The 21,170-nt window shown below is 42.5% G+C and overlaps 2 protein-coding genes across 6 annotated transcripts in view; both read left to right on the plus strand.

Moving 5' to 3' along the window:
* lifra (LIF receptor subunit alpha a) overlaps positions 1-19,269 on the plus strand; it is a 42,401-nt gene extending 23,132 nt beyond the window's left edge. For both annotated transcript variants that reach the window (XM_035784812.2, XM_035784813.2), the window contains exons 2-18: positions 397-550; positions 756-892; positions 1,654-1,807; positions 4,217-4,492; positions 4,703-4,832; positions 5,385-5,515; positions 5,660-5,805; positions 6,620-6,773; positions 7,371-7,435; positions 7,652-7,874; positions 8,770-8,955; positions 9,104-9,205; positions 12,896-13,045; positions 13,938-14,075; positions 14,416-14,509; positions 15,008-15,074; positions 15,202-19,269. In XM_035784812.2, coding sequence (XP_035640705.2) covers positions 397-550; positions 756-892; positions 1,654-1,807; positions 4,217-4,492; positions 4,703-4,832; positions 5,385-5,515; positions 5,660-5,805; positions 6,620-6,773; positions 7,371-7,435; positions 7,652-7,874; positions 8,770-8,955; positions 9,104-9,205; positions 12,896-13,045; positions 13,938-14,075; positions 14,416-14,509; positions 15,008-15,074; positions 15,202-15,852 — 2,958 coding nt within the window. In that variant the 3' untranslated portion in view covers positions 15,853-19,269. The remainder of the gene's footprint in view (positions 1-396; positions 551-755; positions 893-1,653; positions 1,808-4,216; positions 4,493-4,702; positions 4,833-5,384; positions 5,516-5,659; positions 5,806-6,619; positions 6,774-7,370; positions 7,436-7,651; positions 7,875-8,769; positions 8,956-9,103; positions 9,206-12,895; positions 13,046-13,937; positions 14,076-14,415; positions 14,510-15,007; positions 15,075-15,201) is intronic.
* Positions 19,270-19,562: 293 nt separating this feature from the next.
* The window catches only part of spef2 (sperm flagellar 2), a 42,342-nt gene continuing 40,734 nt past the window's right edge, over positions 19,563-21,170 (plus strand). For 3 of the 4 annotated variants that reach the window (XM_035784816.2, XM_035784817.2, XM_035784819.2), the window contains exons 1-3: positions 19,563-19,814; positions 20,414-20,516; positions 20,605-20,857. In XM_035784816.2, the coding sequence (XP_035640709.1) occupies positions 19,757-19,814; positions 20,414-20,516; positions 20,605-20,857 (414 nt within the window). In that variant the 5' untranslated portion in view covers positions 19,563-19,756. The remainder of the gene's footprint in view (positions 19,815-20,413; positions 20,517-20,604; positions 20,858-21,170) is intronic. The other variant, XM_035784820.2, reaches the window with a different exon arrangement.

Genomic DNA, 21,170 nt, shown 5'->3' on the forward strand with positions numbered 1-21,170 from the left:
TCTGCTCTCTTTGTAAAGGGATGTGTACTAAGGCATTGTGCCAGAGCTAGGCTTACTGCATGCAAATCTACTGTAGGGGAAATGGGAACAATTTGTCCGTGACATTTTTTTTTACTAGTGCAGCTGCAAGTTGTATATTTATGCTGGTCACAGCATTTTTTTTGTAGACTTTAAAGAAAACATTACATTCTCTTGTACGTAATAGTCTAATATTTGTTGCTACTTTTTCTCGAAAATTGAAGTGGCTCTGCTGAATTCAAGTCAGAACAGTCACTGGCATTGTAATTTTGGGGTCTCAGGTAAATCACATGATAAATTACGTGATGCAGAGACTAAGGCTCTTTTTATTCATATTTTAATTTTATTCTAATATTATCTTATTGTGTGTGTCGACAGGGAAGTGCTGTTGTCTCCCGTTGCCATGTCTCAACTGCTGTTGCAGTAAACCACAGACTGCATCACCTGGAAGGATCTAACTTCACCACCATGCCACGTCTGTTCTTCTGCATTCTGCTCCTGGGCCTGAGGGTCACAGAGAGCCAGGCCAGTGGTAAGTCTATCCAGTGAGATGGGATTAGTGTTTATAACATATTATATAAGCCTTCTAATAAGACTTTAGAAAGGTTACATGCACATGCCAAGTCATAAAGCGCCATAACGTTTTATTATCAGATAATATTGATGCTCAGGACTTGATAGAGTCACTAACTGAAGCGTTCTGTATTTGGGTTTTAAAACTGTCGATGTGTCTGCAGGACTCGCACCTCCACAGAAAGTGAGGCTGGATGCAGACAAGGAAACACAAACGCTATCGGTCACATGGGAGGACGGCCACGCCTCTACCTTTGACGTGGAGATTCTACTCACTGAACTCATGGAGATGGTGCTGAATGTGAGTGAAGTATTATGTTTGATCAAGACTTTGTTTGAATTATTTTAAGTAAATCAAATAAAATTTTATTTGTCACATACACATGGTTAGCAGATGTTAATGCGAGTGTAGCGAAATGCTTGTGCTTCTAGTTCCGACAATGCAGTAATAACCAACAAGTAATCTAACTAACAATTCCAAAACTACTGTCTTATACACAGTGTAAGGGGATAAATAATATGTACATAAAGATATATGAATGAGTGATGGTACAGAGCAGCATAGGCAAGATACAGTAGATGGTATCGAGTACAGTATATACATATGAGATGAGTATGTAAAGAAAGTGGCATAGTTAGTGGCTAGTGATACATGTATTACATAAGGATGCAGTAGATGATATAGAGTACAGTATATACGTATGCATATGAGATGAATAATGTAGGGTATGTAACATTATATAAGGTAGCATTGTTTAAAGTGGCTAGTGATATATTTTACATTTCCCATCAATTCCCATTATTAAAGTGGCTGGAGTTGAGTCAGTGTGTTGGCAGCAGCCACTCAATGTTAGTGGTGGCTGTTTAACAGTCTGATGGCCTATTGTAACAGATCCTTACGCTTTCTTAGCGTCGGTAGACTACATGTTCACTTGTAGTGTCTTGCTCTTCAGTCGTGTCTCTTGACTGGCGCGCGTGCTTTTGTCATGGGTGTGATCTGAACCCTGGTCTTCCGCTCAGGAAAGCCAACGTCTTAACAATTTGACTTATTTGTTTTGGTAGGAAACAGTGGGTGTAACAGAGGACCAGAGCACAGGGAAGCACCAATGGAACTGGACCTCTCCAGTACCCCTGGAGTGTACCTCTCTGTCGGTCAAAGTACGCTCCAGAGACGGCCAAGATGTCAGTGAATGGAGTTCTCAACAGATACTTCCAGGTTGGTCTCTCGCTGCACACGGGGGGGGGGGTGTAAGATTCACGCAATCAGACTGGAATGAGCACATATCCGGAATCCTCCAACCAGAATTTCTGGAAAACCTGGGGATTTTTGGGGAAAGTTCCTGGAATTTTGCATAAAACAGGAATATCACATTTTCACCAATAGCATTGTGTACCCGGGAAAACAATAGGTGTGGTGAGCCGTACATGTCCTTTTTATGGACAGAATTGTTTTGATGCCTTTTTAGATGCCAGTAATGTCTGGTGGTTTAGTAGGATTTGATGACGATGTGAGTGGATGGGTGTGGTATGGTGTCGTGGTTGTTGCAGACCTACTCAAACTAATTGCCCCTCTGGAATAAATAAAGTGTTTTTACAGTGGGGCAGGCCTCTGCTGCCATAATCAGGGTTTCTTCTGCATAGAAAAGTATTGGGCGGGTCGCCTAAGTGTTTTTTTGTGGCCGCCTATGTCCAAACAGTTAAGAAAAAAAAAAAAAACATTCAGTGTAAACTTAAAGTAATAATACCATGTGTGTGTGTGTGTATCCGATGTGGAATGGCTAGCTAGTTAGTGGGGTTCACGCTAATAGCGTTTCAATCGGTGACGTCACTCGCTCTGAGACCTTGAAGTAGTTGTTCCCCCCCGCGGCTTTTGTGGAGCGATGGGTAACGATTCATCGTGGGTGTCGGTTGTTGATCTGTGCAGAGGGTCCCTGGTTTGAGCCCAGGTCGGGGCGAGGAGAGGGGTGGAAGCTATACTGTTACATATGTGTATATATTTATTTATATGTATGTGTGTGTGTGTGTGTATATATTTATTTATATGTATGTGTGTGTGTACAGTTGAAGTCGGAAGTTTAGAATGATTTATTTCAGCTTTTATTTCTTTCATTACATTCCCAGTGGGTCAGAAGTTTACATACATTCAATTAGTATTTGGTAGCATTGCCTTTAAATTGTTTAACTTGGGTCAAACGTTTAAGGTAGCCTTCCACAAGCTTCCCACAATAAGTTGGGTTAATTTTGGCCCAGCTGGTGTAACTGAGTCGGGTTTGGAGGCCTCCTTGCTCGCACAGTTCTTCACACAAATTTTCTATGGGATTGAGGTCAGTGCTTTCTGATGGCCACTCCAATACCGTGACTTTGTTGTCCTTAATCCATTTTGCCACAACTTTGGAAGTTGTGTCATTGGTTGGGGTCATTGTCCATTTGGAAGACCCATTTGTGACCAAGCTTTAACTTGTGTCTTGAGATGTTGCTTCAATATATTCACATAATTTTCCATCCCTCATGATGCCATCTATTTTGTGAAGTGCACCAGTCCCTCCTGCAGCAAAGCACCCCACGACATGATGCTGCCACCCCTGTGCTTCACGGTTGGGATGGTGTTCTTTGGCTTGCAAGCCTCCCCCTTTTCCTTCAAACATAACGATGGTCATTATGGCCAAACAGTTCTATTTTTGTTTCATCAGACCAGAGGACATTTCTCCAAAAAGTACGATCTTTGTCCCCATGTGCAGTTGCAAACTGTAGTCTGGCCTTTTGTATGGCAGTTTTGGAGCAGTGGCTTCTTCCTTGCTGAGCAGCCTTTCAGGTTATGTTGATATAGGACTCGTTTAACTGCGGATATAGATACTTTTGTACCTGTTTCCTCCAGCATCTTCACAACGTCCTTTGCTGCTGTTCTTGGATTGAATTGCACTTTTCACACCAAAGTACGTTCATCTCTAGGAAACAGAACGCGTCTCCTTGCTGAGCGGTATGATGGCTGTGTGGTCCCATGGTGTTTATACTGATGAACGTGGTACCTTCAGGCGTTTGGAAATTGCTCCCAAGGATGAACCAGACTTGTGGAGGTCTACAATTTTTGGGGCTGATTTCTTTTGAAGTCAAGCAAAGAGGCACTGAGTTTGAAGGTAGACCTTGAAATACATCTACAGGTAAACCTCTAAATGACTCAAATGATGTCAATTAGCTTATCAGAAGCTTCTAAAGCCATGATGTCATTTTCTGGAATTTTCCAAGCTGTTTAAAGGCACAGTCAACTTATTGTATGTAAACTTCTGATCCACTGGAATTGTGATACAGTGAATTATAAGTTAAATAATCTGTCTGTAAACAATTGTTGAAATGACTTGTCATGCACCAAGTAGATGTCCTAACCGACTTGCCAAAACTATAGTTTGTTCGTTTTCATGACTCCAACCTAAGTATATAAGTGTGTGTAAAAGATAAAAGCACGACAGGCAGGAGTATTTTATTGATTTTGTTATGTTCAAGTCGTGTATTGCAGGAAATTAGCATTAAAACAGCTCAATAAGAGGGCCTCTTCAGTGTTCAGTCAGTGACCGTACCATTGGTGATGTCCACCATTCCATTTTGACCTCCATTTTGTTTCTTCTCCCAGGGTTGGACCTCCCGGACAACACAGACTCACAAATGTACCCAGAGGGGAAAACGGTTCCCGTGGGCAGCAACATGACGTTCTGCTGCATCGTGGAAGAGGGTCAACAGTTTGGAAGCCTGTGGTACAAAGACACACTCGTGAAAGAGAACATGCTGAGTAGGCGGACCTACGCTACCACGATGACCAATCAGGGCCCGTCCAACCCCTCCGGGACCAATGTGGTCTGCAGCAACGAGAAGAAAATGATTATCGCCGGCGCTGTTGTCTTTGTGGGGTGTAAGTCCAATTTGTAGTGTTGCTTCTACTCTCTCATACTGTCGTGTTCAATGTAGAATTCCATACATGCAAACCCTCAACTTTCACTAGTAGTGAATCAGTCGTGGCTAATTTGCATTGTATGTCTTATCTATTGTATGTGAATGCCTATTGGCTAAACATGTTGAGATTTTCCTTGACCATATCTCCCCCCCCCCCTACCATCTCTAGACCCCCCTCTGCCCAGTGACTTGGTGTGTGAAACCCATGACCTGATCTCTGTGGACTGTCAGTGGTCAAAGGGCCGAAATACCTACCTGTTTGGAATGACCCGTCAGACGTACTACACCCTGAATGGAAGGTACAGTCTTACAAACATTCACCTTTCGTCCTCTGTTTCCCTGAAGGTGCAATAGGCAGAAATCACTCTGCCATTTCCTGGTTGCTAAAATTTGAATAATTAGCCTAATTTCAGTTTATGTGAGAAAATAAGTACTCGCGAGTGTAGAGAATCATTGTACCATCAAAACCGCTGTGAAATATATTTTCAATAAACAAAATATTTTATTTTCCGCTGTTTGAAACTGGTGTACAAAACTGAAAGTAAAAGATGCAAAAATGAAACTTAAGCATGGGAAGCAGAGAAATAGTGCACATAGATCTACCGCTTCTCAGACTTGTTTCCAATGTGAATGACAAATCTATAACTCACATTTCTATGTGAATTTGGTTGAATCGCCCGAACAAGTTACATATTGCAGCTTTAGATATGTCTGTGTTGCAAATGGCCTCTCGTCAAAAGTAGTGCACTGTACAGGAAATAGGATGACATTCAGGACCCGTCCCTATTGCATAACATAAGCTTCCAATAATGTCTACGTTCATCACTTTTCGTTGCCATTGCAATGTTCAGGAACTGCCCCAAAGCCAGGAACAGCAACATGCGTTGTGGTTTGGAGCATTGGGATGGGAACTGGACCCTAGTCGCACGCAACCTGCTGGGCGAGTTCAGACTTACAGACGCAGCCGAGCTGGGTCACAGAGGTCAGTGCTGCTGTTCGTTACAGTCTCATTATTACCAAATATGATTCATATTAGATGACTGCATGTAAACCTCAATACAACAAGTCCACAGCATCGGCAGAGCGAGGTCTTTACACACTCTTTTGATTGTAATGTTGTTGCCAGTCCGCCCAGTGGCCCCTGTGAATTTGACCACTCCAGAGGTCTATAGCTGGAATGCCAGTGTGGGTTGGCTGTGGAAGGATAAGGGTTTCGAGAGCCTGTCCCTTATCTGCCAGGTGCAACGGACCAGCCACTTGAACAGCAGCACGGTGAGTGGACTTTTGAAGGGGATTATTTATCCAATATACATGTTTGGGTTACATTAAAAGGACAAGTTTGTTTGTTTCTTTATTTTTCTGCGATTTCACTTGGTTTTGAGAAACGTAACCTACCAGCTAAGTGAAATCGTAAAACAGGTATCTGTCTGGGCACGTTTATAACCTGTCATTTACATCAAATGGAGATTTAATTGAAAAAAAGCAAACGGGTCCTTTTAATCTTACCTTGAGTTGTCTCTGTAAGCCAGTAGTGACAGCATCCACAATAATATGTTGTTTACCTTTTGCTACAGGCAGTAGCTAGCATGATTTAGCATCCTCTAAAATGGATGTAATCCAATATCCCTGATGTTACCAAACGTCCTCACAAATGTGTGTGATACATTTTTTGGAATGTTATTAAAATTATAAGAGAGTAAGGAAGTAAAGAGTTAGACATTGAAGGGGGAGATTGGAACATCTCAAAATATTCGACCACTACCACCTTTATTCAGCAGGATAGCCTAGGGGTTAGAGCTTTGGACTAGTAACCGAAAGGTTGCAAGTTCGAATCCCCGAGCTGACAAGGTACAAATCTGTCGTTCTGCCCCTGAACAGGCAGTAAACCCACTGTTCCTAGGCCGTCATTGAAAATAAGAATTTGTTCTTAACTGACTTGCCTGGTTAAATAAAGGTAAAATAAAAGTTATTCTATTTCAACGAGGCAGTAACCATGAAAACATGTAGGAAAGGGTCATGTGACTAGGTGTAAGACATTGAAATAATTGATTGTATGCTTATGGCTTTGTGTTGTTTATAAATCTAGCAAACCTACACTGGTTACGGACTCAACACAGTGGTACTGAAGGACCTGCAGCCCGATGAAAAGTACAGCGTTAAGGTTCGCTGTGGATCCCAGAAGAACTTCTGGAAATGGGGAGAGTGGAGTTTGCCGCTGAGTTTCCAAACCAAAATGGACCGTAAGCACACACCCCTGTCATGGGAGATATTTTTGTGAACATTATTTTATTTAAATATAAATAGTGGTATTGAGATGAAATGCTATACAGAGGTATACACCGACAGAGATTTATATATAAATAAATCATACAAAACATCCAAAAGAAATGCAAAAACAATCACAGTAACATTTAACTCTGAAAAGAGACTTGACATTCCTTTGACCTGGTCATGAAGCATTGATATGTTTGGTTACATGGCGTTGCTGTTTCCACACATACTGCTTTCATTAGACAATGAGGAAAACACTGAAATACAGAACTAAACACATTTTATTTTTAAGATGGAATTCTGCAGTAGGTGAAACGGCGCCACTAGCGGCTCCACTACCGTTGTTATTGTTTTAGTTCAGTTGAGGAAGCAGCGCTGGGGAGCATGGTGCATCATGGTAAAACATGCTGCAGTACATATGCTGCTGTTCTGTCACGCGTGTCAGTGGGGGAAAACAGTGTTCATTGTTTGCAGTCTTTGTTGTAATGTCACCAACGGCCGTAGCAGTTTCACCATTTAAGGATTCCCAGCTTTTAAGCTCTGTTTTTTCCCCCCTCCTGTGCCAGGCCCTGTTGCTCCTGACATATGGCTGTGGATGGACAGCGACAACCTAGGCCGTGTTTTGTGGAAAGTGAGTACTACCTAGCTGCTTATCATAATATTCTGGGTTTCTGTGTGTGTGAGTGGTCATGTGAGAAAGTAGCTACAATACTAGTCCTGGATTTAAAAGCACTTTCAATAGAAATACCCCATTAAGCATATTTTTTTTGTCTAGCACGAGCCTTAATCTGTGTCTGCAAAACTGTTCCTAAATGTACTCCTCACCGGCTATCCATTTCTCCTCAAGCCTCTAACAAAGAGCGAGAGCCACGGCCAGATCAGCGGTTATGAGGTGATCCTGTGGAGCCCCGAGGAGAACAGCCAACAGACTCTCACCCTTCCCCAGAGCGTGTATAGTCTCCCCATCAACGTGACTGACCGCGGGAGTAAAGTCACGGTCACGGTCACCGCTCGGAATCCTGCAGGAGTCTCCCTCCCAGCGAACGTTGTCATCCCCAGATACTTGCCAGGTAAGAATGTGGGGAAACGGGTCGTCATCCCCAGACACTTACCCGGTAAGAATGTGGGGAAACGGGTCGTCATCCCCAGACACTTACCCGGTAAGAATGGGGGAAAACGGGTAGTCATCCCCAGACACTTGCCAGGTAAGAATGGGGGAAAACGGGTTGTCATCCCCAGACACTTGCCAGGTAAGAATGGGGGAAAACGGGTTGTCATCCCCAGACAGTTGCCAAGTAAGAATGAGGGAAAACGGGTTGTCATCCCCAGACACTTGCCCGGTAAGAATGGGGGAAAACGGGTTGTCATCCCCAGACACTTGCCCGGTAAGAATGGGGGAAAACGGGTTGTCATCCCCAGACACTTGCCCGGTAAGAATGGGGAAAACGGGTCGTCATCCCCAGACACTTACCCGGTAAGAATGGGGGAAAACGGGTTGTCATCCCCAGACACTTACCCGGTAAGAATGGGGGAAAACGGGTTGTCATCCCCAGACACTTGCCCGGTAAGAATGGGGGAAAATGGGTCGTCATCCCCAGACACTTACCCGGTAAGAATGGGGGAAAATGGGTCGTCATCCCCAGACACTTACCCGGTAAGAATGGGGGAAAATGGGGTCATCCCCAGACAACCCTGTAAGAATGGGGGAAAATGGGTCGTCATCCCCAGACACTTACCCTGTAAGAATAGGGGGGAAAGGGGGCCGAATTCAGCGTCTCAGAATAGGACTCCGGATCTACGATCAGTTTGGCTTTTGAAATCATCAACGATAGGGCACTCCTGCTCTGAGCCGATTTATGAATACTTGTCTTTGCTCTCTCTCCTTTACACATGTAACTTTAAAAGTGATGCATGTTGGGAAAACTAGGTCTCCTGGAATGAGACTGAACTCGGTCTATCTTTTAGACGCAGAGGACACCACCATCTCCAAGGTCGCATTCAATGGCAGTGGGTTTCCCCTGTCCTGGGTGGCCCATGCTAACGCTAGCTGTGGCTACGTGGTGGACTGGTACAACACTAGCTGCACACAGGACTGCAATGTGGAGTGGACCAGGGTGGCAGCGGACAACACCAACACCATGGTTCAATCCGGTGAGTCTGGGAAGATAACTTAAAAAAAAAAAAAAAATTCAAGTTTACATAATGGATTTAGTGTGTGACTGGCCCGTCTGCATTTGCCAGAAAGCCAGTCTATCACAGAGTGTGTCTCAATAAATGCTTTTTTTTCTCTCCTTCGCAGGGAACTTTTTTGCAGGAGTGAGATACACGTTTTCTTTGTATGCCTGTTCATCGGAGTCCACGGTGTTGCTAGAGAGGTGGCATGGGTACATGCAGGAACTGGGTAGGTTGGCTATGCCTGTTCATCAGAGTCCACGGTGTTGCTAGAGAGGTGGCATGAGCACATTGTAGTTGTCTTTTCTGGGATATTTTACTCCAAAAAAACATATTTGAGTATTTTGTTCGTTAATACACTACGCTTGTCTTAAATTATATATTAAATAGCTTAGATCATAGGAATCACTGTGCTGCCATATTTATATACCCATCCAAGGCCTTAGATACTGTCGGCCATCCCCTACTCATTCAATGGTTGTCTGAAATGGGCCTCGACCAGTCGTCTTGCCTTGCAAGTGGTTTGGGAACTATCTGTCAGACAGGAGACCATGTGTGCGTTGATGGTGTCAAGTTACCTCGATATTACTAAAGGTGTCCCGCATGGATCAATTTTGGGACCTGACCTATACTATTTATATAAATAATATTGGACTATTTGCAAAGACCTGTAACATTCCTCAGTATGCAGATGACACTTGTGTACTCTATTGTCCCTACGGCTGACTACGGCTACTGTCGGAGCTGCACTCAGATTTTGTCCTTTGTTGATTTAAAATTGTTACTTAATGCGTGAAAATCTAAATGTTATGTTTTCTCGTAGCAAAATTTTAGATGGCTTACACATTTATGCATTGGATGGTTCTTTCATCGAGCATGTTCCAGCCTATAAATATTTGGGCTTTTGGAATGACAACAATTTGACGTTTAAAAAAAAACATACAGATGAGCTAGTTAAGAAGCTGAGATTTAAAGTGTGCTTCTTTTTATAGAAATAGTTTGTGCCTCTCCCTAAACAGCAGGAAGCAGATTGTACAGTCAACTTTCCTGCCAGTTCTTGACTATATGGTGACACTATTTACTGGAATGCAGAAGCCACTGCTCTTAAACCTCTGGATGCCATCTACCATAGTGCCCTCCGCTTTATCACAGGAGACCGTTTTAATGTGTCAGTGCTTCCTGTATCAAAAGATTGACTGGTCGTCATTAATGTCCATAGAGCATTCCATTAATCCATTTTTGTTTATAAAGCTCTATAAAGCTCTACTACTAGAAGTTTCCAACCTACCTTCACTATAAAAACATGATATTTATTTATTATGAATATTTTTTTCTTTATTTAACTAGGAAAGTCAGTTAAGAACAAATTCTTATTTTCAATGAAAGCCTAGCAACAGTGGGTTAACTGCCTGTTCAGGGGCAGAACGACAGAGTTGTACCTTGTCAGCTTAGGGGTTTGAACTTGCAACCTTCCGGTTACTAGTCCAAAGCTCTAACCACTAGGCTACCCTGCCGCCCCGATATACCAAACACGTTCACAGGGATGGTTAACTCAAGGTTCCACTAATAAGTATTGATCTACAGTGGCAAGAAAAAGTAGGTGAACCCCCCCAGGCTAATGACTTCTCCAAAAGCTAATTGGAGTCAGGTGTCAACTAACCTGGAGTCCAATCAATGAGACAAGATTGGAGATGTTGGTTAGAGCTGCCTTCCCCATAAACACTCACAAAATTAGAGTTTGTTATTCATGAGAAGCATTGCCTGAAGTGAACCATGCCTCAAACAAAAGAGATCTCAGAAGACCTAAGATTAAGAATTGTTAACTCTAAAAGTCAGTCCACGGTATGACAAATTGTCTATAAATGGAGAAATTTCAGCACTGTTGCTACTCTTCCCTAGGAGTGGCCGTCCTGCAAAGACGACTGTAAGAGCACAGCGCAGAATGTTCAATGAGGTTAAGAAGAATCCTAGAGTGTCAGCAAAAGATTTACAGAAGTCTCTGGAACATGCTAACATCTCTGTTGACGAGTCTACGATATTTAAAACACTAAACAAGAATGGTGTTCATGGGAGGACACTACGGAAGAAGCCACTGCTGTCCAAAAATAACATTGCTGCACATCTGAAGTTTGCAAAAGAGCACCTGGATGTTCCAGAGCTCTACTGGCAAAATATTCTGCGGACAGATTAAACTAATGTGGAGTTGTTTGGAAGGAACACACAACACTATATGTGGAGAATTTTTTTTTTACAGCACACCAACATGAAAACCTCATCCCAACTGTAACGTAAGGTGGAGGGAGCATCATTGTTGGGTCTGCCTTAGGGCCTGGACAGCATTCTAAGTTTATCAAGACATTTTGCAGGAACATTTTGCTGGAGAATGTAAGGCTGTCTGCAAATTGAAGCTTTGAATTGAACAGAAGTTGGGTGATGAAATAGGATAATGACCCAAAACACAGAAGTAAATCAACAACAGAATTGCTTAAACAGAAGAAAATACGCCATCTGGAGTGGCCCAGTCAGAGTCCTGACCTCAACCTGAGTGGCCCAGTCAGAGTCCTGACGTCAACCTGAGTGGCCCAGTCAGAGTCCTGACGTCAACCTGAGTGGCCCAGTCAGAGTCCTGACGTCAACCTGAGTGGCCCAGTCAGAGTCCTGACCTCAACCTGAGTGGCCCAGTCAGAGTCCTGACCTCAACCTGAGTGGCCCAGTCAGAGTCCTGACCTCAACCTGAGTGGCCCAGTCAGAGTCCTGACCTCAACCTGAGTGGCCCAGTCAGAGTCCTGACCTCAACCTGAGTGGCCCAGTCAGAGTCCTGACCTCAACCTGAGTGGCCCAGTCAGAGTCCTGACCTCAACCTGAGTGGCCCAGTCAGAGTCCTGACGTCAACCTGAGTGGCCCAGTCAGAGTCCTGACCTCAACCTGAGTGGCCCAGTCAGAGTCCTGACCTCAACCCAATTGAGATGCTGTGGTATGACCTCAAGAGAGCGGTTCACACCAGACATTCCAAGAATATTGTGGCACTGAAACAGTTTTGTAAAGAGGAATGGTCCAAAATTCCTCCTGACCGTTGTGCAGGTCTGATCCGCAACAACAGAAAACATTTGGTTGAAGTTATTGCTGCCAAAGGAGGGTCAACCTGTTATTAAATCCAAGGGTTCACATGCTTTTCCCACCCTGCACTGTGAATGTTGGCACTGTGAATGTTGACACGGTGTGTTCAATAAAGACATGAACAATTATATTTGTTATTAGTTTAAGCAGACTGTTTGTCTATTGTTGTGACTTAGATTAAGATCCTAAAATTTTATGATCAATTTATGCAGAAATCCAGGTAATTATAAAGGGTTCATATACTTTTTCTTCCCTCTGTTGGTAAATCCTCCTTCAGTTTTAGTGCCCCTCATATTTGGAAAACTGGTCTCTGTGGGGGCAGTTTAGGACTTCAGTGTTGAGTGGATTTAAAGAGAATTGCAACTGTTTGGATTGAATATAATTAATTGTATTTGTGGGGTTTTGAAGTTGTAGTATCGATTCTGTATGTAATTTTTATGGATCATTTAGAATTGGTTGTATTGTTGTCCTCAGGGTAGCATTGTAAATGACTCCCTGGTCTCAATGGGTTCCCCTGAAAAAATAAAGTAAAAACAACATATGGTCTCAACAGTTGAAGATAAATCAAAAAGTATGCTGATGAAGCGTTATGCGTCATATGATGCATTTTCTATTACCACACTTTTCCTTCTGAAAAGTGCTCTATCTACAGTAGCAAACATGACAGCTGACATGTACAATTTTATGGGACAGTATCAACAGTGGACTAATGAACAAAATACTAAAATGTGTTTTGAGTGCACTATCCCTTTTTTAAATATCTCCTTGTCACATCTGACCCTCCCTCTCCCCTCCTTTGCAGTCCCATCTCGGACCGTCCCCAGGCTGTCACCCAATCAGGAGGGCTCTGACGTCCAGCTGACCTGGGATCAGATTCCACTGGAGCATCAGAGAGGCTTCATCCTGGGATATACCGTCTACCTGACCAACGCATCCCACCTCGCACTACTGGGTAACCCTTCACCCCTAACCCTGCCGGGCAACCCTTCAGACTTTACCCTACTGGGTCATTCTTAGAAATAGCCCCTGGTCCTGGATTTATAAACGTCTTAGAGTAGGAGTGCTGATCTAGGATCAGACCCCGTCCCCGTCTTGTAACGGTTCTCTTGTGGTGGAGGAGAGTCGGACCAAAATGCAGAGTGTAGATTGCGATCCATGTTTACTGAACAAACGTAAAACACTAATCAATTATAAACACTACAAAACAAAGAACGTAACGACAACCGAAACAGCCTATACTAGTGTAAACTAACACAGAGACAGGAACAAGGACACTAAGGACAATCACCCACGAAACACACAAAGAATATGGCTGCCTAAATATGGGGGGTGCTAGAGCTGGGCGATAAATGTAACTATTTTGCTCGATAACAACAAAACAATAAAAGGTTTTAATGGAGTAAGGCCTACTTTACATTAGCATCAGGGCTCTCAACGAGAAAAAAAAAATCAGTGCCAAGTAAGACAACTGAGATGGTAGCCTATGATGATAAATTAAAAAGCTATTTCATCTAACATATCCAGGAATTGCATGCATACATACATAATCTATGCATACATATACTGTACATACATCAGTGGAGGCTGTTGAGGGGAGGACGGCTAATAATGGCTAGAATGGCATCAAACCATGTGTTTGATTTATTTGATACTATTCCGCTCTAGTCATTAACACGAGCCAATCCTCCCCAATTAAGGTGCCACCAACCTCCTGTGACATACATACATACATCCATCCATCAACAAGGACATATCAGTTGGCTGTGTTTAAGCCTCTCAACCTGAGGAACTCACCAGTGGTAACCATGGACAACATCTATGTTTCCTCTCTCTCTGATTGACAGCCAACATCACAGATCCACAGCTCACCAACCACACAGTCAGGAACCTGGTCCTAGGTTCCTACAAGTTCACTGTCAAGGCCTACACCGCAGCAGGGGAGGACGGAGGCGCCACAGTGTCCATCTCACTGGAGCCCTACAGTATGTTCTGTCGACATTCTCTCACAGTTCTCACAGCTGTTTTTAGGCCTCACAGTTTAACAGTATGTTCTGTCAATGTGCTCACAGCTGTTTCTATGTCTCACTGTTCTACAGTATGTTCTCTCACATTTGTTTGTTGTACTCTTGGATTCGAATTGATCAGTGCTGTAAGTAATGTGTTAGTATTTGACTGCTAGTATGTGTTGCTGTCATTGTGTGAGTTTCATGACAGTGGTTTTAGTCTGCTCCGATTGAACCAGGATGCAAAGACATGTCAAATAATTTTATTTCTCCAGCACAGCACCATGGCATCTCTAATATATCCCTTTCTTTCCTGTAGCCTATTGGCTGATCATGGAGATCCTGGTTGCTCTGGGCACCATGACCTGTCTCCTCATCGTCATCACCATCGCTTGCTACAGGAAGAGGAAATGGTAGGCTCGTGTTTCTCACTGCTTTGGCAGAGTCAAAATGAATGAGTTGAAGTTGCCCATAGAGACACTGATTTTGGGTCACTTTTGCATTTGTTGGCCATTAATGGTTGTAAAGCCATCGGATTGGGGGAGGGGAAGCTGATCCCATATCTGAACCTAGAGGAAACTTCACCCCGGAGCCAGTAAACTAAATCACCAACACCAGATTGTCTGTTATAATTAAGCAATAAGGCCTGAGGAGGTGTGGTATATGGTCAATATACCACGGCTAAGGGCTGTTCTTATGCACGGCGCAAAGCAGAGTGCCTGGATACCTCGCTTAGCTGTGGTATATTGGCCATATCACAAACCCCCGAGCAGTAAAAATAAATGTTTTGTCATACCCATTGTATACGGTCTGATGTATATCACGGCTTTCATCCAAATCAGCATTCAGGGCTCGATCCACCCAGTTTATAAACAGAGTATAATGTTCTGTTTTTTGTTTTTCTTGAAAAGGGTGAAGAAGGCCTTCTACCCTGAGATTCCAGAACCCAAGCTACCAGGAGATTGGGGGATAACACAGGTAAGCTCTCTGTTCTTATCCTATCAGTGTGGCCTAATCCCTTCTAGTCACTGGGTTCTTTTTCTTCATCTTCACCATCTTGTGGAAAACAATGCCAGGCACAGGACTAATATGTGTTTGTATCCAGGGGACGTTGGACGTGAAGCCCTCTCCCCACAGCATGGTGCACATCGTGGAGGACTCTGTGTGGGACTCCAGCAAGGAGGCTCTAGTGACCGTTCCCGAGGAGGACGAGGAGGGTACCGGCGACGAGGCGGCCGACACCGACGAGCCCGCCTCGCTTCGCTACTACAACCAGGTGGTGGAGGAAGGCTCCTCCTCCCAGCGTCGTCCTCATGCTTCCGACTCCTCAGCCTCCTCCACCGGCTCCATGGACTCAGGACAAACCGACGTTACCTACACCGGCATCCAGACCTCGGCCTGCTCCCTGGCCCCCATGGCCCACTTCCAGCCTCAGCCTGATGCATCCCAATGCGTTGGCGGTGGAGGTTACCGGCCCCAAATGCAGTCTGCATCATGCCCCGAGGAGCCCCATACTGGCCCTGAGGAGCACCTTCAGGCCCCTGTGGGTTCTTTTGGAGGGTACCAGCCCCAGTGCTCCTGGAAACAGGACTCTCCCGAGGCTGATGGCGACGGCTTGGACCAAACCTGTCTGGGCAGCCCTACCTCGGTCACCTCCTCCCAGTTCCTGCTCCCTTATGACACCTCAGAGGAGGGCAAGGAGCACCCGTCATCAGCAAGCACCTGGTTCCATAATCTCCTGACAGGCAAACCCTGAGGCAGCCCAAAGTCATGACGACGAGTCATGAGCTTCACGTCCAATTCGCCACTGCCTTCTCTCACCTTCCCAACCGGCATTTGTTGATGTTACAATACACATTTCAATGTTATGTTTCTAAGCTCATGTTGGTGTGAATTTACAAATGGACACTCTTAAGAGAACACTAATTACACTAATCCTAGTTTTGCTGGACTGCATTTGTGGAGATTGAGCAGTTTGTGCTACTGAAAGAGTTGAAGGCATTCTAGTTCAAAGCTTGTTGACAGCATTTTCTTAAATATATGCCCTGAAAATCACCGTGACGTCTGCTACACACACTAGCAGTTAAATTCTAACATTATTAATGAAAAGGTCTGAATGACTTATTGTTGTCCTCTGGAACTTTCTGGAAATAGCAAATATTCACTGAAATAAGCTAGTAGTATATGGAAAAATGTACTATCATGTTATATTTTGTTGTGTATTTTTGTGTTTTCGTTCCAAGCCGGGGGCATCAGAAGGTGCCCTTGCTAAATGTGGAAGATAAGTTAGTCCCCATTGTTTTAAGTATGCATTTGAAAAACACCACTTTTCACTTGCACATTCTAAGATATAACATAACACAATTTTGTTCTGTGTTTTGCATGGTTGTATTGTTAGATATATTCCAGATCTGTTGGGCCTCCACTATTGAACTGTTGATTGTTCTACAGCCCTTTACCAAATCACGTCTTGACAGTTTAAACAAACATAAGTGTTGCCTTGAAAATGTTGTGCTTCCAATCATTTTGGCCTGTTTCGAACAAACCTTTTTTGCCTTGTAGATGGATATGGGGTATCAAAACAACTGAACACATTATGCAGATTTGCATCATGGGATCTGGAGTTTACCCTCTAATGCAGTGGGATATGGATATAGAGGTAATCCTCCATAAATAGTGCAATGCCAGCTTGTGGTCAATTTCAATGTAGTCAATTCAGGAAGTACACTCAAATTGAAATGAAACATTTCCTCAATGCTTTTCAACAAAAAGGAATTGGACTTTTCTGTTTACTTCCAGAATTGAAGCAGAATTGACCCCAAGCCTAGCGCAGTTTAAAAATAGATTATTGGCCAACGGTTTTACTTTGAAATAGTAATTAACACTATTTTTGGCATTATTCAGACATACTACATACATATGCCTATGGAATTGTTACTGTGAAGTGAAGACACATGCACTACGTAAATACAGGCTTGGGAGTTATTGTTGGTGTTTGAGAACAGCTGTTCTAAGTTAGCCTGGATCGCTAGTTGAAGTGGTTGCCGTGGATTTGCTGTGAGTGCCTGTTGATGTGTTTCAGGGAGATCCAGATGAACGTGTGTATAGTGTATTATAAACTGGGTGGTTCGAGCACTGAATGCTGATTGGCTGAAAGCCGTGGCATATCAGGTTATGACAAAATATGACTTTTCACTGCTCTAATTACGTTGGTAACCAGTTTATAATAGCAATAAGGCAGTTCGGAGGTTTGTGGTGTATATGGCCAATATACCACGGCTAAGGGCTGTGTCCAGGCACTCGGTGTTGCGTTGTGCAAGAACAGCCCTTAGCCGGGGTACATGAGCTATATAATACACCCCCTGGGGCCTTATTGCTTATAGCATAGTATTTCCTGGGTTGTTGTCAGAGAATACAGGACAATCTGGGAGCTGGTGTCAAACTTTACAGCGAACATTGATATCTTGTCATAGCCTGGTCCCAGATCTGTTTATGCACTTGCCAGCTCCATTGACAAGGAGCTTGGCATGATGTCACTCTTCCATTTTCTGAGCACCTCCAGCAACAAAGCTTTGAGTACTACTGTGACATAGGTTGAAGGTTAATAGATTAACCATAATAAATGGTTTTAATAGACACGCTCCTCTGAAGTTGTCTTCAGAGTATTAGAGACTATCCTAATGCTATGTGTTAACATTTTGTTGATTTTGTTTAACTCTGCACTTTCCTCTTGCTCGGAAGTTAGTTATTTTTCTTTTTATATATCGTTAATTGTGTATTTCCTATCTTCTGTCTCACCACGACTCTGTTCTGGAGTTCTAGAAGTCTAATTTTTTTTTTTTTTTTGGGGGGTCAACAGACAATGTATCCATCTTGTTAAGTCTGTTATGTTACAAGCCATATCACTCAATCTGATGCAAGATATGTATTTGTCCAAACAGTCCTTGTAATGGCATTAATGACAGCTTCAGCTTGCTTGGGTTGTGTTGTAGGGATTTATAGTGATAGGAATCGTGATGTCTGCTAATGGCTCATTGCTTCTTGTTTTGCCTGTAAGTTTGTGCATGTTGTATAAGCTATTAACCATTTTAGAGTGGAATTTCCTTCAACATCAAAATAATGAAGATATATACTATATACTACTTAATATGTAAACACTAATAATGGCATTGTGCTTGACTCATGTCTTTCAGAAAATGATGCAGCTCTTATTCTTAACACTGAAAGTGCTTGGTTTGGTTATGCCCAAAATGGTACCCAATTCACTATATAGTGCACTGCTCTACATAGTGAATAGAGCCACACAGTGGAGGTTTCATAATACCCATAAAACCTAGCGGTCAAACAGGGAAATGGTTCCAATCGTTTTCCCACCATTCATTTTTCCCTTTGTGGATTTTTAAAAACAATTAAAACAAGGGCCGTGTTTAATGTTGGCTTACCATGGTGTGACGTTTTAATAACCATGCAAATCTCTTTCGGACAAGGTGACCGACCCATCAATATATTCGGCACTATTTACTCTCAGGTTTCGAAAATATTAATTAGCATCGATGTAGAAATCATACAAAACTACAAATCCCTGCAAGCTCATGCATGTCATCTCTATATAAAACTTGCACAAAACAGTTAACAGAATTTACCATTTAAAGAAATGTATCCAATTTATTCATTACTACATTTAGCTAACATTAGATTAATCCAGAGATTCTTACCTTTGCCTCGATTCGGCAGTCCCGTCCAGATCATCATGGCATTTGTAGTTAGCCACATTAGCATCTAATTAGCATTTCATTTTGGGCGGATGAATATATTGATAAAAGTCACCTTGTCATAAAGAGATTTACACAGTTGACCAAAACGTCACACAAGGCTAAGCCGACACGAAACACAGCCCTTATTTGAAGTGTTTCAAAAAAAAAAAATCTACCATGGGGGAAAAAATGGTGTAAAAATGTTTCGCAGTTTTTTGACGGGTAGGTATGATGACTCAACGTGGTACTCTATAAGGGTCGCATTTTGGGAAGCAGCCTTGGCTTATTGGAGAGAAACACTGAACATTTCTTCAGGAAGATTATCAACTGAACAAAATTAGAACACTACTTGTAAACACTGCTAAGTGCTAACACTGCAATGTAACCTGTTTTTAAGGCAATAAAGAATTTAAAACCTCTCTTACTGTCAACTATTTTACAACAAGAAACTCAGACATATATATTGTACTTCATAAAGGTACAATTGGGTGAAATACTGAGGTATGTATCAAAAGTCACCGTTTCTACCTGTGAATTTATCCATTTTATTGGCTTCATTTTGCAAATGTTTTCCTGTATGTTACATGCATGTCTACATATTGCTATTAGTGCAATCAATCACTACAGACAGGGCAGCTTTAAACAGGAAACAAACAAAAAAAAATAATTGTGAACAAAACAATGATTACTCAAGGGGCTGCTGATTTCAGTGCCAGGCACAACCCACCAGAGAGGCAGGCCCTGCTTGCTTTCCCCAAACCACACTTTTAGTTGGTATATAATCACTAAGGCAACGGCACACCTTGTGGTTGTTGTCAATTTCCCCCCCTTTAGCTAGCCAGAACAAGTTAAGAGCTATCATGTAGTTTCATACTTATAATATTTAGCTTTACAACAATAACGAAAATGTCGGATATATTATGCAGGTGGCTTAACGTAGAGCTCCGGCTATCAAAAACTGTTGGTAAGTGTGAACAGCTAACGTTAGCTACTGTAGCTAGGTAATGTATTAACTGTAAACTAACAATTTATCAAGCCAGCCTGTACAGTGTAGACAATTATATTTTGATGCGATGAGGCCAACTTGTGGTTTCCATTGTGCGTTTTGTGTATTGTGTTGTGTAGTATTTATAGTTAGCAAAAAAACAAAAATAAAAAATAATTAAAGCCATAACGTTAGTCTGCAATATTTCCTGCTGTTCAATAGTGATAAATTAAAAGGGCAATCTGGGATAAACGTACTTTTAAATTAATTATATATATATATATAGTCATTGATTCTTGAATAATATAACGTTAACTAAGAAATGCATCGTGAGCATAGTTCAACAGTCTTACCCCATCAAAAGAACAAATATAAGCTTATTTTACTCTTTTGTTTGTAAACAATGTAATACTTAACGCAGGGTATTGACAATGCAATATGTGACTTTAATAAGCTAGTTTGTTTGTTAGCTTTTTTTCCCTTCTCATCTCAAAATCAAGTGTAGCTATAGGAGTTCCAGTTGTTGGTAGCCTATTGCCTCGGGTGGCCCTAAATGTTACACTCTTGTCTTTTTGCAGACCCCAGGTCCATCTCTAAGGATTTTGCAAATGGCTATCTTATTGGAGAGGTCCTGCATAAATATCAACTGCAGGGGGATTTTGACCTGTTCTTAAAGAGCAAGTAAGTTAATCAGTTGATATTTCTTTAATCAACAATGTTCCAATATCTTATTATTTTGCCTAGGTTACAAAACAATTGTCTCTCCTAGCACTGCAAACTCAAAGCTGAATAACTTCACACTCATGGAACCCACATTGCAACTGCTCGGCGTTTCCTTGGACCTGAGCATGGCCCAAGCAGTGATGCGGGAGCAGCACGGTGCAGCCACACGGCTGCTTTATCAGCTCTTCATACTGCTGCAGAAGAAGAGGAAAGCCGGCCTGACAGGCACAGCTATGGAGGCTATGCAGCCAGCTGCCACAGCTTTTCTCCACCGTGTCGAGAATGACATCTACTCTGAGGTAAGTGGAATAAGGCTCCCTCAACCCCTCACGTCTGCTTCATTCGTTTGTTGTCGCCTTGGTGGTCTTGCGTTTTAAGTTTTTTTTTTTATTAAACCTTTATTTTGACAGGTTTATATGGAGTTATACTGAGACTGGGGTCTCTTTTTCAGATTAGTCCTGCATCAATACATGAAACATATATACAAAATTACCAAACATTAAGAAAAACAGACAAATGTATCAACATAGAGGTCTCTAATTATTTTTCTGAACTGTCCAAGGATGAACAGAACATCTAATTTCAGAGATCTCTGTGAGTTGTTCCACATAA

This window comes from Oncorhynchus keta, chromosome 14 (assembly GCF_023373465.1).
Source record: "Oncorhynchus keta strain PuntledgeMale-10-30-2019 chromosome 14, Oket_V2, whole genome shotgun sequence".
NCBI lineage: Eukaryota > Metazoa > Chordata > Actinopteri > Salmoniformes > Salmonidae > Oncorhynchus > Oncorhynchus keta.